At 39.2% G+C, this 15,691-nt stretch overlaps 1 protein-coding gene across 1 annotated transcript; it reads left to right on the forward strand.

Annotated features, from left to right (window-relative positions):
• The first annotated feature begins 1,660 nt into the window (after positions 1–1,660).
• On the forward strand, positions 1,661–5,045 carry LOC140482218 (interleukin-8-like). The gene is made up of 4 exons (XM_072579314.1): positions 1,661–1,759; positions 2,728–2,860; positions 3,684–3,767; positions 4,368–5,045. Exons 1-4 carry the CDS (start codon positions 1,699–1,701, stop codon positions 4,393–4,395), a joined length of 306 nt encoding a protein of 101 aa, XP_072435415.1. The 5' UTR covers positions 1,661–1,698; the 3' UTR covers positions 4,396–5,045.
• The last annotated feature ends 10,646 nt before the right edge of the window (positions 5,046–15,691 follow it).

Here is a 15,691-nt window from a genome sequence, read left to right on the forward strand (position 1 = left end):
AGATGGAGTTTAATTCAGATAAATGCGAGGAGCTGCATTTTGGGAAAGCAAACCTTAGGGGACCTTTACCCTTAATGGTAAGGTCCTAGGGAGTATTACTAAACAAAGAGACCTTAGAGTGCAGGTTCAGAGCTCTTTGAAAGTGGAGTTGCAGGCAGATAGGATAGTGAAGGTGTTTGGTTTTCTTTTATTGATCAGAGTATTGAGTACAGGAGTTGGGAGGTCATGGTGCGGCTGTACAGATCATTGGTTAGGCCACTGTTGGAATACTGTGTGCAACTCTGGTCTCCTTCCTATCGGAAGGATGTTGTGGAACTTGAAAGGGTTCAGAAAAGATTTACAAGGATGTTGCCAGGGTTGGAGGATTTGAGCTATATGGAGAGGCTGAACAGGCTAGGGCTGTTTTCCCTGGAGCATCGGAGGCTGAGGTGTGACCTTATAGAAGCTTAAAAAATAAATTATGAGGGGCATGGATAGGATAAATAGACAAAGTCTCTTCCCTGGGGTGGGGTATTCCAGAACTAGAGGGCATAGGTTTATGGTGAGAGAGAAAAGATATAAAAGAGACCTAAGGGGCAACTTTTTCACACAGGGTGGTACGTGTATGGAATGAACTGCCAGAGATAGCGCTGGAGACTGGTATAATTGCAACATTTAAAAGGCATTTGGATGGGTATATGAATAGGAAGCGTTTGGAGGGATATGGGCCGGGTGCTGGCAGGTGGGACTAGGTTGGGTTGGGCTATCTGGTTGGCATGGACAGGTTGGACTGTAGGGTCTGTTTCCATGCTGTGCATCTCTATGATTCTATGTATTTTTTCCAGTTACCCAGACAAACTAATCCCTGGAAAACTATTTCCATTTTACGAACCCCATCATAGCGGAGTGCTTAATTTGGTTTCAAGCTGTAAAAACGCTGATTTCAAAATTCAAGCATCGCGAGAAATTCTGAAGTTGGTCCAACTAATTTAGGCATTTTGATTAGTATATTTCACTGATAGATTTAAAAGGAGCAATCACAAAGATTACAAACTGACATGCTAACAAGGCACAATTCTTCCTTTGAAGAAGTGAGCTCTTCAAGTTGAAGAGATTAATAAAACAAATATATATTTTCAGTAGTGGGCGAAATGTTGACACAGCAAGATAATGCTTTCCCTATTTCTTGCCTTATATTGTTATTCATTTTATCTAAAATGTGGCTACTGCAGGATGTTCACAGTGTGCAATCTGACTAAGGTTATAATTTTATAGCAAACATTTCATAAAGATTATCTTGATCTGTTTGAAAAAAAAACCTGGGATAACAATACCTGGAATATCCCCAAAAAAAAATGGTTAGGCATTCTATAGACATGCTGTATCTCATAGCACTGTTTTTCACTCATTTCCAAATGTGGTCATTAAAAACATACAATGGGTTCACAATCATATTTGATTATTGCAGCTAAAATGAAGTATGACTAAACTGGGAAAATACAAATTTGCTTATGAGATTCTTTTTTAATCTGCTTCAAAGAGAAATAACATTTAGGTAATTATTCAAACATGCTGACAAGATATTTCCTTATTTAGATTCTGATGACCTAAGTTCCCCAAATCTTGCCGATAAATATAAGATCTGATCAGCCGAATCAATGCACTCTGAAACTGCCAGCTGCTCTGACTGAAGATTAGAAGACATCATAATTTTCAAAAATGAAGACCCAAACAATCTGTTTGCTGTTGACTACAATTGTAATCAGTCTGGCTGCTCAAGGTAAGTTGAGTCACCAAGTTTGCATTTACACGGCAACTGTGTTCCTCTATTAAAAGCAGTGTGACAAGATGACATTTTACTAAGTCTGGTGTGAATAAATTTGAAATTATTTGACTTTGCTCAATATATTTTATGTTGTTTTATAGTCAGAGCATTCAACCGCAAAAGTTGCAATGTCTTCAGATTTAAAAAGAGGAAAATGACCACTAAATTGTCGAGATGAGCACTCTGTTACGTTATAGATCAAATCTAACCTAGTTTAAATAGGCTAGCAAAGTTTGTTCATTATGGCTTTCCTTACTAATCTAGGAAAGTCATAATTGCAAATATTAAACAGACTTTCGGTGATTCAGATCTGATTTTGAGTGGATCAGGATGAGACTGGGTCAAAACAACCTGATATTTTTTAAGTTATTGTCTCCCTTGGCAAAATGATTAAAATCACAAATAAAGTTTGTAAAGGATAATGCGAGGTGCTGGATATTGTTGTGCCTAATTTCAAATGAAGACATTTTAAAGTATCTACTAATATTATAAATTCAACATGTGAGATTATAGCACAAGAGACTGGACACCCAATCAGGTTGTTGACAGATCTTTTGGATAGTGCAATCCAAAACCAGAAAGAGAGCAAAAACAGTCTAGTGTGTATTCCATTGCGACTGTGCATTAAGCTTCTGTAAATCACTTTGTTTTCTGTACATTCTGTAAAATGTAAGGTAATTAAAAAATTTCCCTTCATTTTATTGCAGAAAACATCATTCAGACTAGAGTTTCATTCCACCAAGCAAAGCTTTAGGATAGAAGGGAGAATTTGGAAACCTGCATGATCTTCTACATTGTAGAAGTAAATGTGCATTCCCTTGAAGGGAATAAGCTTCATCAAGTAGAATTTTTGTTAACGCAACTCACATTTTCCAAGTCATGATACCATTTGATTCCGTTTTGTGCTTTATCTTTCACTACAGGTCTGTGCATGGGAAAAGCAACACATTCAAGATGCAGATGTGCAGCAGTCATCTCTCGTTTTATTTCACCAAGAAAATATCAGCATATTGACATCTATCCTCAGGGTTCCTTCTGCAGAAAAGTAGAGGTCATGTAAGTATTACAATAAATTTTATTTCCTAAACTCAATAACAAAGCAACTTAATTTGGCAACTCAAATTTCACAACTCTGGAAAAGTAGCTGATCTTTTTCCACTTAAAACAGTTCGAATTCACCATCTTTGGGAACAAGTCTTTCACAGTTTGAAAGGAGTGCTGATCTTTTAATGCAACTTTATTTGAATCTTAGACTTATTGTTGTCTCCAAAGGCTACTTAACGTTTCTAAATTCAGTGAAATGTTTTCATGTTTTCCAATTCACATTATACAGCAAAACATACTAAATCAATCATCTTTAGGGTGGCACGGTGGCTAGCATTGCTGCCTCACAGCGCCAGAGACCCGGGTTCAATTCCCGCCTCAGGCGACTGACTGTGTGGAGTTTGCACGTTCTCCCCGTGTCTGCGTGGGTTTCCTCCGGGTGCTCCGGTTTCCTCCCACAATCCAAAGATGTGCTAAATTGCCTGTAGTGTTAGGTAAGGGGTAGATATAGATGTAGGGGTATGGGTGGGTTACGCTTCGGCGGGGCGGTGTGGACTTGTTGGGCCGAAGGGCCTGTTTCCACACTGTAAGTAATCTAATCTAATCTAATCTAATCTAAAAAAAAGTTTTTTCTACAATTTATCACAAATTTAACTCTGAACATTAATAAGAATGTCTTTGCTTTTGATTATTAAAATAATTTCCAAAGTCAACCTGCTACCTGATTCAAGTTTTGCTGCTGCATTAACTAATTATTTTGTGATGGAGGTGGTACCATATGTAATTTAAATATTAATAAGATTTTAACCAAAAGAACTTTGTTTATGTGTCACAGAATTACCCTGAAGGATGGGACGAAAGTCTGTGTGAATCCCAAGTCTAATTGGGTCAAAAGGGTTATTAATATCATGAATGAAGAGTAAGTATTGACATTCAATTTTCATTTCTTTTTCAGAACCACTTCCTTTTCGTGTAATCTAGTTTTTCATCTGCAATTTTGGCATCAGTTATTTACACAGACACATGGCACATATTCTTGAGTTTTAACACTGTTATCATTCTGACATAACAGCAGTTTTACTCAGACCATCCAATCATGCGAAGGAAAGAATTGCATTTATAGCATCTTTCCTGACACCAAGAAATTCCAAAGTACTTTAGGACCAGAAGACCAAAACTAAGTAGTAGCAACATGATTAGGCTGTTCAGCAACTCATTAGGATCATGGCTGACATGACATTCATCATGCCCACTTGCTGCTCTTTTCCCATAACCCTTGATTCCCCAATTGATCAAAAAATCTATTTAATCCTCAAAACTCATTTTGCAGCCAATAAAATTCTTTTGACATGAGTTCACCACTGTAATGTTAGAATTACTGCAGCAAATCTGGACACAGCAAGCTCTCACAAACAGAAATGTGACAATGATTATTTAATCTGTACAGCAATGTTGATTGAACAATCAATATTGAACAGGGCCCCAAGCTAATACTCCATCTTTGTTTTTGTATTTTCAGAACTGAAGACTCTACTGCATCAAATTAGTTCACCGACTGAATGAACATCAATTGTTCCAACATAAGATGAAAGTTTACTGCTCCCTGAGCCAAGCCTTTGTTGAAGTTACAGTGTAACAGCTTTAGCTATAGATGAAATGTTTTCTATTTTCCTAACTTTTAATGCAACTTTTGTCATTATTCTGTATAATTTCTTTTAGCATGCCAGTAGTCTTTTGTGCCATTTTTACTTAGTTTCTAGGGCATAAGTTGAAATGTTTCAAAATATTTCAAGTCAGTAAGTTGAAATGTCTGAACAAAATTCAAAGTATAAAAGAAGTTTAACTTTATTTTTCTAGTATCCAAGCATATTAAAAGCAATAATTATTCTCTCATTCCAGTTTTGAGTAGATTGCTTGAAAATGTAGATGTTTTATAATGGTTTTGTAAAAATGGCTAAGTGTTTGGTTTTAGGAATTCCAGACTTAAAACCGAAGTAAATTCAATGGTAATGTAAAGGCAATATCAGCTGATATGTTACATCCTAAAATGTAACATATTTTAGTTGTTAGTCTGTTGATAATTGACAATAAAGTTTTAATCATGATTTCATATGTTTATTGTCACTTGGTTGATGTATTTTGTATTCAATGAATTTCGCATTTGAGGCAATTAAAAAATAAACAACTGTTGATTTAATCTCTCACTCAACTCCTTTGTGTGTCATTAAGGCTCTTGGAATGCTAGAATATAGAAAAATACAGCGCAGTACAGGCCCTTTGGCCCTCGATGTTGCGCCGATCCAAGTCCACCTAACCTCCACTAGCCCACTATCCTCCATATGCCTATCCAATGCCCGTTTAAATGCCCATAAAGAGGGAGAGTCCACCACTGCTACTGGCAGGGCATTCTTAAGACTAAAAGTTTTATAAGTTGCAAAACAAAATTAAACTGCACAAAAACATTAAAATAACATAGCCTTTGCTGATGCCATGTTGAACAACTATTAACTGCAAACTTCAGGAGTAAGAGACACAGACCAAGAGCTGTTGAAATACTGTTCTTATAGGAATCATAGCGGTTTCTGTATTTCCTTCCAAATACTACTTACGTACATTTACATCACTTCCACAAATGAAAACATTCCAACAATATTCCAGGAGGTGAGATCAACTCAATAATTAACAACAGTCACAATACATTTGTCAAAATACTCACCCCATTTGTATATTATATGATAAGCGACCAATAAAAACAGAGAGTACAGCCTGACTTGGTGCAATTATTGAATTTGGATGATGGTGAATTGTCAACCAGTTTTACATCACTTTTGGATTTTATTGCCAAAGCCAATTCAATATGAATTCAACAAAACAAATGAAACTGAACTGACTTTGATCGAAGTAAATCCCAGCAGAGTGATTGACAATTCACCATCATCCATGTTCAATTATTGCACAAAGTCAAAACCTACTCCATACAATTACAACAAAATACTCCATAAAACATACTGAGAGAAACTATGGCTACAGAGATGGATGAGGAGCAGGAATATGATGAGACAAGGAAGAAAAATAGAAGATGAGTCATCATTCTCAAGCATTATGATGAAAATAATAATATTGAGAATGATCATGTGGAGGAAAGAGATTTTGGAGCCAAGCTACCAAGGAGTCCTAGTCCCAAGATGTATTCACGTGAAATTCAACCAGAGTTAACAGGACACATATATTGCAGAGCTGCTCTTGATTTATAAGATAAACAGAAACATTCCTTTAAGACTCCAATGGTTCTCTCAATAACAACTTGGATAGAGTTAGTGCCTTAATGCAGAGCTCCTCATCTGCTATACTAATATATCTTACAGAGATCATTATGCATAATAGCAAAGAATATGACTGATCACCCATAAGCCATTTATAAACATTTGAAAAGCATGGTGTTATAAAAATCCTCAAGAGAAATACTCCATACCACTGCCCAGGTTATCTTACTCAGATGTGCAGGATTCTTCACATTTCACTGCACATGATCTGTTTTTGTCTAGGACAGACAAGATGGCTAAAGAGTCTTCTTCTGTGCTAGAGACCACCGTGACTCTATTCAACAAGGAGGACATTTGTCTGTTCAGAAACTGAGAGGCTAATTCGAGGAAAATGGAAAGCAATGTGCATTGTATTTGTTTTTTCCTGCAACAGTAAGGAATGTTTTCCCTGGAGTGTTGGAGGCTGAGGGGTGACCAGAATGAGATTTATAAATTCATAAGGAGCATGGATAGAGTAAATAGATAAGGTCTTTCTCCTGGGTTGGGGGTGTCCAGAACTAAAAGGGCATAGGTTGTGGGTGAGGGGGGCAAGATTTAAAAGGAACCTTTTTCATGTAGAGGGTGGTGTGTGTATGGAATGAACTGCTTGAGGAAGTGGTGGAGGCTGGGCCAATTACAACATTTAAAAGACATCTGGAGGGATATGGGCCAAGTGCTGGAAAATGAGACAACATCTGTTTAGGAAGTATGATTGGCATGGACGAGTTGGATGGAAGAGTCTGTTTCCGTACTGTACATCTCAATGACTCTATGTGGTGTGAGTCCTTTAACCCTATGCACCCTGATCAAATATCACCTAAATTCCCATAGATGCTGGAAATGACTTGGTGTTAATATATTGAAAGTAACATCTTTCCCACTTGTTATTCTCCCTCCCCTTTCACTTTTCATGTCCTTGGAAATGGGAAATGACAGACACATAAGTCAGGAAAAGGGTGCAAATAAGAGGATTTTTTTTAGATTAGATTAGATTACTTACAGTGTGGAAGCAGGCCTTTCGGCCCAACAAGTCCACACCAACCCTCAGAAGAGCAACCCACCTAGCCCCATCCCCCTACATTTATCTCTTCATCTAATACTATGGGCAATTTAGCATGACCAATTCACCTAACCCGCACATTTTTGGACTGTGGGAGGAAATCGGAGCATCCAGAGGAAACCCACAAAGACATAGGGAGAATGTGCAAACTCCACACAGACAGTTGCCGGAGGTGGGAATTGAACCCGGGTCTTTGGCACTGTGAGGCAGCAGTGCTAACCACTGTGCCACCCACAATGAGCCTCGTCTGATGGAAACATAAACACTGGATCAGCATATTCAAAATATTTGCATTAAAATCTGAGGGACTCAAATATAATTGCCTAATTTTCCGCACAGAGCTTTACAGCATGACCCGTGTCTATATCTGTGTGGACATTCTCTGTACATTTCAGAGAGCTGGGTAGTATTCAGCAGAATTAAAGGGAATATCAGAGCAATATGCAGGCTACTAGATCATTTTCTATGGCCATAGACAGAGACACCCAACGAACAGACTCCCAGGTTAAGGAACACTACACTGAATACACTCTTGCAAAAAAATTGATGATATGAAGGAGACCATGTTTCAGTCATCAGGAAGGATGTGATTTATGGCCATGGTAATGCATGCACAGAGGATGGCATCATTCACCTGGCTACAGAGAACTAGATTGATGACCCCACTTGGGTTCCCAGGTAAGAGGAGTGAATATAGCTTGCAAATACCACAACATGCATACTTCTCACATTTCTCAACGAAGCACAGCCCTATCACCTATAGCCTAGCATTAAAGACTCATCACTGACATCTTTACAAAACAACACTGAAGCATATCTGTCTCTCACACATCTCTCACTGTCTTTATGTGCCATGAGCCATTCCACAGTCAAACACACTGTCACAATGTTCTTCTCACTTGCAATACAAAGTTACTGATGACAGGATCGAAAACCAGAGAACAGGAAGAGGACCTACAGGAATTCATCTTCTCAGCTTCATGGGGTATTTATCTCAGCCTGAAATATACACAAGGACCGTTCCTCTAGCTCCCTGGAGCAAAAGCTTCCAAAGATTCACAACCCTCAGAAAACAAATTCCTCTTCTTCTCAATCTTAGATTGGCATCATTTTATCTGAGACTATGCTCTCTTCCATGAGGAGAACCATCCTCTCAACACCACCCTGTCAAGCCCTTTAAGAATCCGAAATGTTCACCTCCTCATTTGCCTAAATTCCAATGAGTGGAGTCCCAATTTGTTTAACCTTTGCTCATAAGATAATCCTTCTATACTGGGGTTCATCCCAATGAACATTCTCTGCACTGCCTCCAATAAAATCATAGCTTCCCTTAAATAATTGCTCAGATGTGGTCTCACCAGCACCCTGCACAGTTGCTGTAAGACTACTATTGTACTCCACCTTCCTTGAAATAAGATTCAACATTCCAGATTGCTTGCTGTACCAGTGTGATAGCTTTCTGTGTTTTATGCACAAATAACCCCCACCCCCATGTCCCTTTGTGGTGCAGTTTTTAACAGTTTTTCTCTATTTAAATAATTCTTTGTTCTTTTGTTGTCCTTTTCAAAATGAACTTCACATTTTCCTACATTATACTTCATTGACCTACTTTTTGCTTGCTTCAGTCATCAATAGGTCTCTGTAAACTGTTTGCATCCCTCTCGCAACTTTTCTTTTCATCTTTTTTGTCATAACTGCAAATATAGCAGCACTATTTTCACTGCTTTTCTCCAAATCAGTAATATATCCTATCAACAGTTGCAGGCTGTGCTGCCCACATGAAAGAATTGTCTAATTTAGCCCCTCACACCACCATAACATCACTCACTAGATTTCTATATTCAGTTGCATTTAAAAGTTGGTTCCATCAACCTTGAAGATTATGCGTTTTGAATCTTGCATCAATTGTAAAATAATGTTTCATTCCCTTCTAATTTTTTTTGGGCAATTATTTGAAATCTTTTAAACTGTTACAACCTCTACTTATCCAATAATATGCAAAGGAAAATGTTTCTCCTGTAAATTGGCTCCTCTTTTTTGAACTACCCCAGTCTAGCCACAACAAAGTCTTTAAATTATTTTTAGCACAAGTCACACCTCACTGCAATAAAAATGGAAAGTGAAACTTCAGCGGAATCAAGTAAGGAGTCAATGAGAAGGTTTTCCTGAGTGAAAGGGAAACAATATTATTTGTTAGCCCTGAGAAAAACAACCACACATTAAACACACAGAAACATAGGTATAAAGTTAAGAAAGAGAGGGCGCTCCAGTGTGAAAAGGAAACTAAAATTATCAGCAATTTAAAAGATCCTTGAGGTGTTAGATTCAAACCTAAGATCACAATTATTTAATTCATCTTTGCATCCTCAGCAGTATTAAATGTTGTAAATATATTTTCAGTTTTCACTGAGTAGATGTTTCTCCAATTTGCTTTATGTTTGTGTTCTCTGGGAGACTGAGAGAAAACAGAGAGAAAAAAAGCCTTCTTCAGTTCCAAGCACATAGTAATCTTTCTCTTCAATTCTGACAAAATTTGTTTAAAATAGAGTTCACTCATGCATTCCCGTGTCTGGTCTGATTGTTTCACAGGTGACTTTGATGTCTCAATATGCGAAACTTATCCATAAAGCTTTAAATTAAACAGGAGATGTTTGAATGTCTTCCAGAAATGTTACTTTCAGGTGAGCTGTCTTTATCTATCTTTTATTGGTTTCACAAAGGTCAGTATTTTTCATCATGGAAACCATTTGAGTCCAGGAAAGACTCAAATGTTTGAAAATCAGATGAAGGAATTCGAAGATTAACATTCCATATTTTGCTAGTATCTTGCCATTCCAATTGATCCATCAAAATCCCTCAAATTTCTGATCTCCTCTTCTTTGTTTCCTTAATAGAAACAATCCCAGATGCTCTAATATTTCCATTGTACTAAAGACCTTCATTCGCGGTAGCATCCTGGTAAGCTTTGTGAACACTGTTGTGGTAGTGTCCTTCTTAAAGAATTTTCTAATGTTTTCATGTCAAAGGGATATTATAGACCAGAATGGTGGTCAATAATTCCAGCTGATGAACAAATAATTGTACTTTTATCACAATGTTTGCCTGTTATATACAAGTAAATTGCATTAAAGCGATAGATTGAGAAATGTCATTTGAACATGTTGGTGTGACATTACATTTACAATATGGAAAACAGGTTACCTGGTCTAAATGATTTGTGCTGGTGTGTTTATACTTCAGATGTTCCCCTCTCTATGTCATCTAACCCTATCTGCAAATTCTTCTTATCCTTTTCCCTTCATGTACTTACTTGGCAAGAATACCGAATTTCATTAGGAACAACAATTTATACTGCAAGAAAAAGATTCTATTTGATTAGCAACTGATTGCACTTGCCGGGATTCTGAATCACATATCACATGCCTCTACACAGGATACATCTTAAAAGTCTTTTTTTTCATCTTGTAGGTCTTGGCTTGTTTTCTTAGTGCCCACACTTTGTGCATTGACTTGGAGTCTTCCATCCTCTGTAGCTTGCTTTTTAGCATTGGGATAATGAGAACCATACCTCTAGAATCAGAGAATCTTTCAGTATGGAAGGCTATGCCATTCAGCCCATTGAGTCCACAGCTACCCACTGAAAAGCATATCACCCAGACCCATCCTCCCTACCTTATCCTGTAACCCTGCATTCCCCATGATTATTCCATCCAATCTAAACATCCCTGACACAATGGGCAATTTAGCATGATCAATCCATTTAAGCTGTACATTATTGGATTGTGGGAGGAGACTGGAGCACACAGGGAGAATGTGTAAATTCCACACAGACAATTACCCGAGTGTGGTATCGAACTGAGATCCCTGCCACTGCGAGGCAGCATTACCAACCACAAAGCCACCACTCCTCCCATTTCTTGGCTTGGAGATTGGACATGCTGCTGGACTGCACCACGCTACATCTACAATCACAGCTACAGCATGTGTCCGCAGTTCATGTGGCAAACTCATTGCATTTGCTTCAACCAAACAGCACGTGTGACAGTGAAAGGAAGCTGTGCTTTGTCATCCCCCTTGGTTGTACAATCAGTCAATGCACACATCTGATTTCAGTCCAGGGGGATTGGCCACTGTCAGACTTCTAGGTCGGGTGATGATAAGTAAACTGAGTTAGTTCTAGTTCAAATCTAGAATCAAAGAATCTCTACAGCGCAGGAGGCCATTCAGCCCATACATTGTGAACCAACCCTGCAAAGAGCATCCCATCCAAACACATCCCCCTACCCTATTCCTCTAATCCCTGAAAACTAGCTCTTGATTAGCCCATAACAGGAAACACCCTCTCCACATTGCTTAGGATCTTATGTATTTCAATCAAGTTACTTCTGAATCTTCTAAATGTCAATGCATACAAGTTGAATCTGCCCAACCTTTCCTCTATCTACAACCTGCCCATTCCAGGTAATAGTCCAGTAATACTTTTATGAACAGCCTCCAGTGCGGTTACATTTGTCTTTAAACAAGGTGACACCGTGCACTGTCATCCAGACATGGGGTCACCAGTGCCATATTTAACTGAAACAGTACGTCCTGACCTCTGTATCTAACCCTCCTCGTGATAAGCAATATTAGCTTTCCTCATTACTTGCAGTACTTAGTCACTAGTCTTTTCTAATTCATGCACTAGAACACCTAAATCTCCCTGGATTTCACAGCTCTGCAATTTCTCACCACTCAGATAATATGTTGACTTTATATTTTTCCTATCAAAATGGACATTTCACATTTGCCATTATTGCATTCCATTTGCTAACATTCTTTGCCTCGTCACTTGACTTTGTGGACTCTGGTTTGAAAGCATTCCACCAATAAGAATAGTTTCTCTATATCTGTCCAACCCTTTATGATTTTGAATGTCCGTGTCAAATCCCCTCTCAATCTTCTCTTCTCCAAGGAGAATAAGTCCATGCTTCTCCAATCTATTCATACAACTGAAGTTGTTCATTGTGGGAGGGGTTGTATAAAATTTTTCTGCACCCACTCAAAAACCTTCAATTACTTTCAGAAGTGTGCAGCCCAAAAAAGGACACATTGAATCAACATTTTATAAATGCTCCTAATAACTACTGAGTTGAGGCATGTAGTAAGAAATTAATGAAGCAATTTAGAGATTTATGAATCACTTTCTTTTATATAAATCTTCGCATGGATGTAAGCATAAGAGATATAGCCAGTAACTTTGCAGATGACAGGTGGTGTAGTTGACAGCATAGGTTACCTCAGATTACAACAGGATCTTGATTAGATGGGCCAATGGGCTAAGAAGTGGCAGATGGAGTTTAATTTAGATAAATGAGAGGTGGTGCATTTTGGGAAAGCAAATCAAAGCTGGACTTATACACTTAATGGTAAGGTCCTAGGCAGTGTTGCTGAACAATGAGACCTTGGAGTGCAGGTTCATAGTTTCTTGAAAGTGGAGTCGCAAGTAGATAGGATAGTGAAGGCGGCATTTGGTATGCTTCCTTTTATTGGTCAAAGTATTGAGTACAGGAGTTGGGAGGGCATGTTGTGACTGTACAGGACATTGGTTAGGCCACTTTTGGAATATTGCGTGCAATTCTGGTCTCCTTCCTATTGGAAGGATGTTGTGAAACTTGAAAGGGTTCAGAAAAGATTTACAAGGATATCGCCAAGGTTGGAGAATTTGAGCTAAAGGGAGAGGTTGAACAGGCTGGGGCTATTTTCCCTGGAGTGTCGGAGGCTGAGGGGTGACCTTAGAGATTTATAAAATCATGAGGGGCATGGATAGGATAAATAAACAAAGTCTCTTCCCTGGGGTGGGCGAGTCTAGAATTAGAGGGCACAGGTTTAGGGTGAGAGGGGAAAGGTATAAAATAGACCTAACGGGCAACTTTTTCACACAGAGGGTGGTACATGCATGGAATGAGCTGCCAGAGGAAGTGGTGGAGGCTAGTATGATTGCAACATTTAAAAGGCATCTGGATGGGTATATGCTTAGGAAGAGTTTGGAGGGATATGGGCTGGGTACTGGCAGGTGGGACTAGATTGGGTTCGGATATCTGGTAGGCTTGGATGAGTTGAACCAAAGGGTCTGTTTCCGTGCTGTACATCTCTATGACTTTAAATCTGTTCTGCCATCTTTAACAAATTGTACTATAATACAATTTAGGTGCCTCTACATGTGCATTCCTTTAAAGAATTGTTAAACTACATCTTACATTTTTTGGATACCGCATTATTGTATCAAACTTTCTTGATGGTTTTTCACCACAGGCCTAGCAGGTTTGTATCATAATAACTTATCAGACTCATGCATTTGTAACCTACCCCAATCCTATGGTGTTGCTATAATGTCCAAATCTGGCCCCATCTTCTCATATGCCATTTTTCAGAACATTCACGCCTTAGTGGATATTGCAGAATTCATCAGTATCCCATATGTCCACACCATCTTTCAAGGTTATGCGTTTGTACATGCACTATCATTCAAGAGCTGCTTTTCACAGTCCCTGGCACTTGCCTCCAACATGGCAGACAGGGGGAAATTGGCTTGGCAGTATATGGGCAGGGACCTGGAGGGCTGGCTGGATACCGAGGTGCAGAGGCAAGACTTTCTCTTTCCACAGGACCAGGAATGGAGGCCTTGACACTAAACCATGCCAAGTTGGCCTGAGTTTATCGCCTAGTGGGTGGCACGGTGCCACAGTGGCACAGCAGTTAGCACTACTGCCTCACAACGACAGAGATCCGGGTTCAATTCCCATCTCAGGCGACTGTGTGTGGAGTTTGCACATTCTCCCAGTGTCTGCATGAGTTTCCTCTGGGTGCTCCGGTTTCCTCCTACAATCCAAAAATGTACAGGTTGGGTGAATTGGCCACGCTAATTTGCCCGCAGTGTTAGGTGAAGGGGTAAATGTTGGGGAATAGGTCTGGATGGGTTGTGCTTCAGTGTGGACTTGTTGGGCAGAAGGGCCTGTTTCCACACTGTAAGCAATCTCAGTTGAAGGAATGCCCAACACTAAGAAGTCCTTCCCCATTCTTCTTGTGTGAGCACCACCATCCACTTTCCAACACCTTTCACTCATTCTTTCTCAGCTACATTACCCATCTCCCACCAAGGTTCCACCTACATTCAACATCGTCCATCACTCATTGACACCCACCCCAACCCTCAACATCACTAACCCATATGTACTCTGCACCCTCTACTCACTCGATCAGGCACTTAACTACCTTAATTTTCCTCCCCCCTTACTAGCTGCCTCACATTCATTCTCCTCTAGGGCAGAAAGACTCAAGACATGTGGTGGAGTGGCTGACATTCAAATCTTATGTGGACAGCACCCTGGGCTTTGACCACTCAGAGTGGCTGACTGACCATTGCTAAGCCCCTGGACTGGTATCAGAGGTTATGTTTGATTCAGTTGCCTGAACCACCAGAATAATCGCTATTCCCTGGTCTTGGTGGACACCTGCTGCCAACCGTATCAAGCTTCCTTCTTTTGTGGCTGCACTAAATTGTGGGTCCAGTACCAGGTTTAAGAGCCATACAGGACTCAAAATATTAAAAGTGCTCCTCTCTCCGCAGATGTTGTGAGACCGCTGAGTTTCTCCAGTACTTGGTTTTATTTCAGATTTCCAGCATCCGCAATATTTTTATGGATGATCCCTCTTCATATGTAACTCACTATTGCCTCAGGAGAATCTCACTACATTGCTTGTGAAAAGCATAAAAGCTGGAGTGAGATATTCCCAATGTTAAGACAGAGTTCAGACAGCTCATGCGATTCTGCCACAAACCCCACTACCACCGACATTTTTCATACCTAGATTCCACCTGCTGTGTTTATTCTATATTTCTTGTGCTTACCTTTGAACAAATAGGTATTATTTTGCACTTTGAACTTCATACATGGAATTCCACCACCCTGTATTCTTCCACTCAAGGTCGATCACTATCCACATCATAATTCTTAACAGTTTCAAGTTTTGTGCGTTCTGGAAATTTTGAAGTTATACCGTCCCCATCCGAATTAAGATAATTAATATAAACCAAGAAAAGCAGTGATTTAAATAACACCCTTCAGAATCCGATGACATACCTGCATCCAGTTTGAAAACACCTGCTTACAATTACTGGGTTACCTCTCATTCTCGCAAATTTATATCCATGCTGCCACAGTTGCTTTATTTCCTGGGTTTTAATTTTTGTTGACAGGCATTTTGTAAGTCCATGCATAACCATATTGCCAACACCCCAATCTTTTCTGGTACCTCATTAAAATAATTCAATCAAGTTAATTAATAACTGTTAACAGCTATCTGATTTATTTTGCTATCACTTCAGCAGTATCTTCTTTCTCAGTGAAGTCAATTGCAAATCTCAAAAATGCCCACTGTTTGGCATAATCCTCTTTTTGGTCCTTAGTTTGCCCCATTTCTCCTTTTGTTACAATTCTA

Source organism: Chiloscyllium punctatum, chromosome 1, assembly GCF_047496795.1.
Source record: "Chiloscyllium punctatum isolate Juve2018m chromosome 1, sChiPun1.3, whole genome shotgun sequence".
Lineage (NCBI taxonomy): Eukaryota > Metazoa > Chordata > Chondrichthyes > Orectolobiformes > Hemiscylliidae > Chiloscyllium > Chiloscyllium punctatum.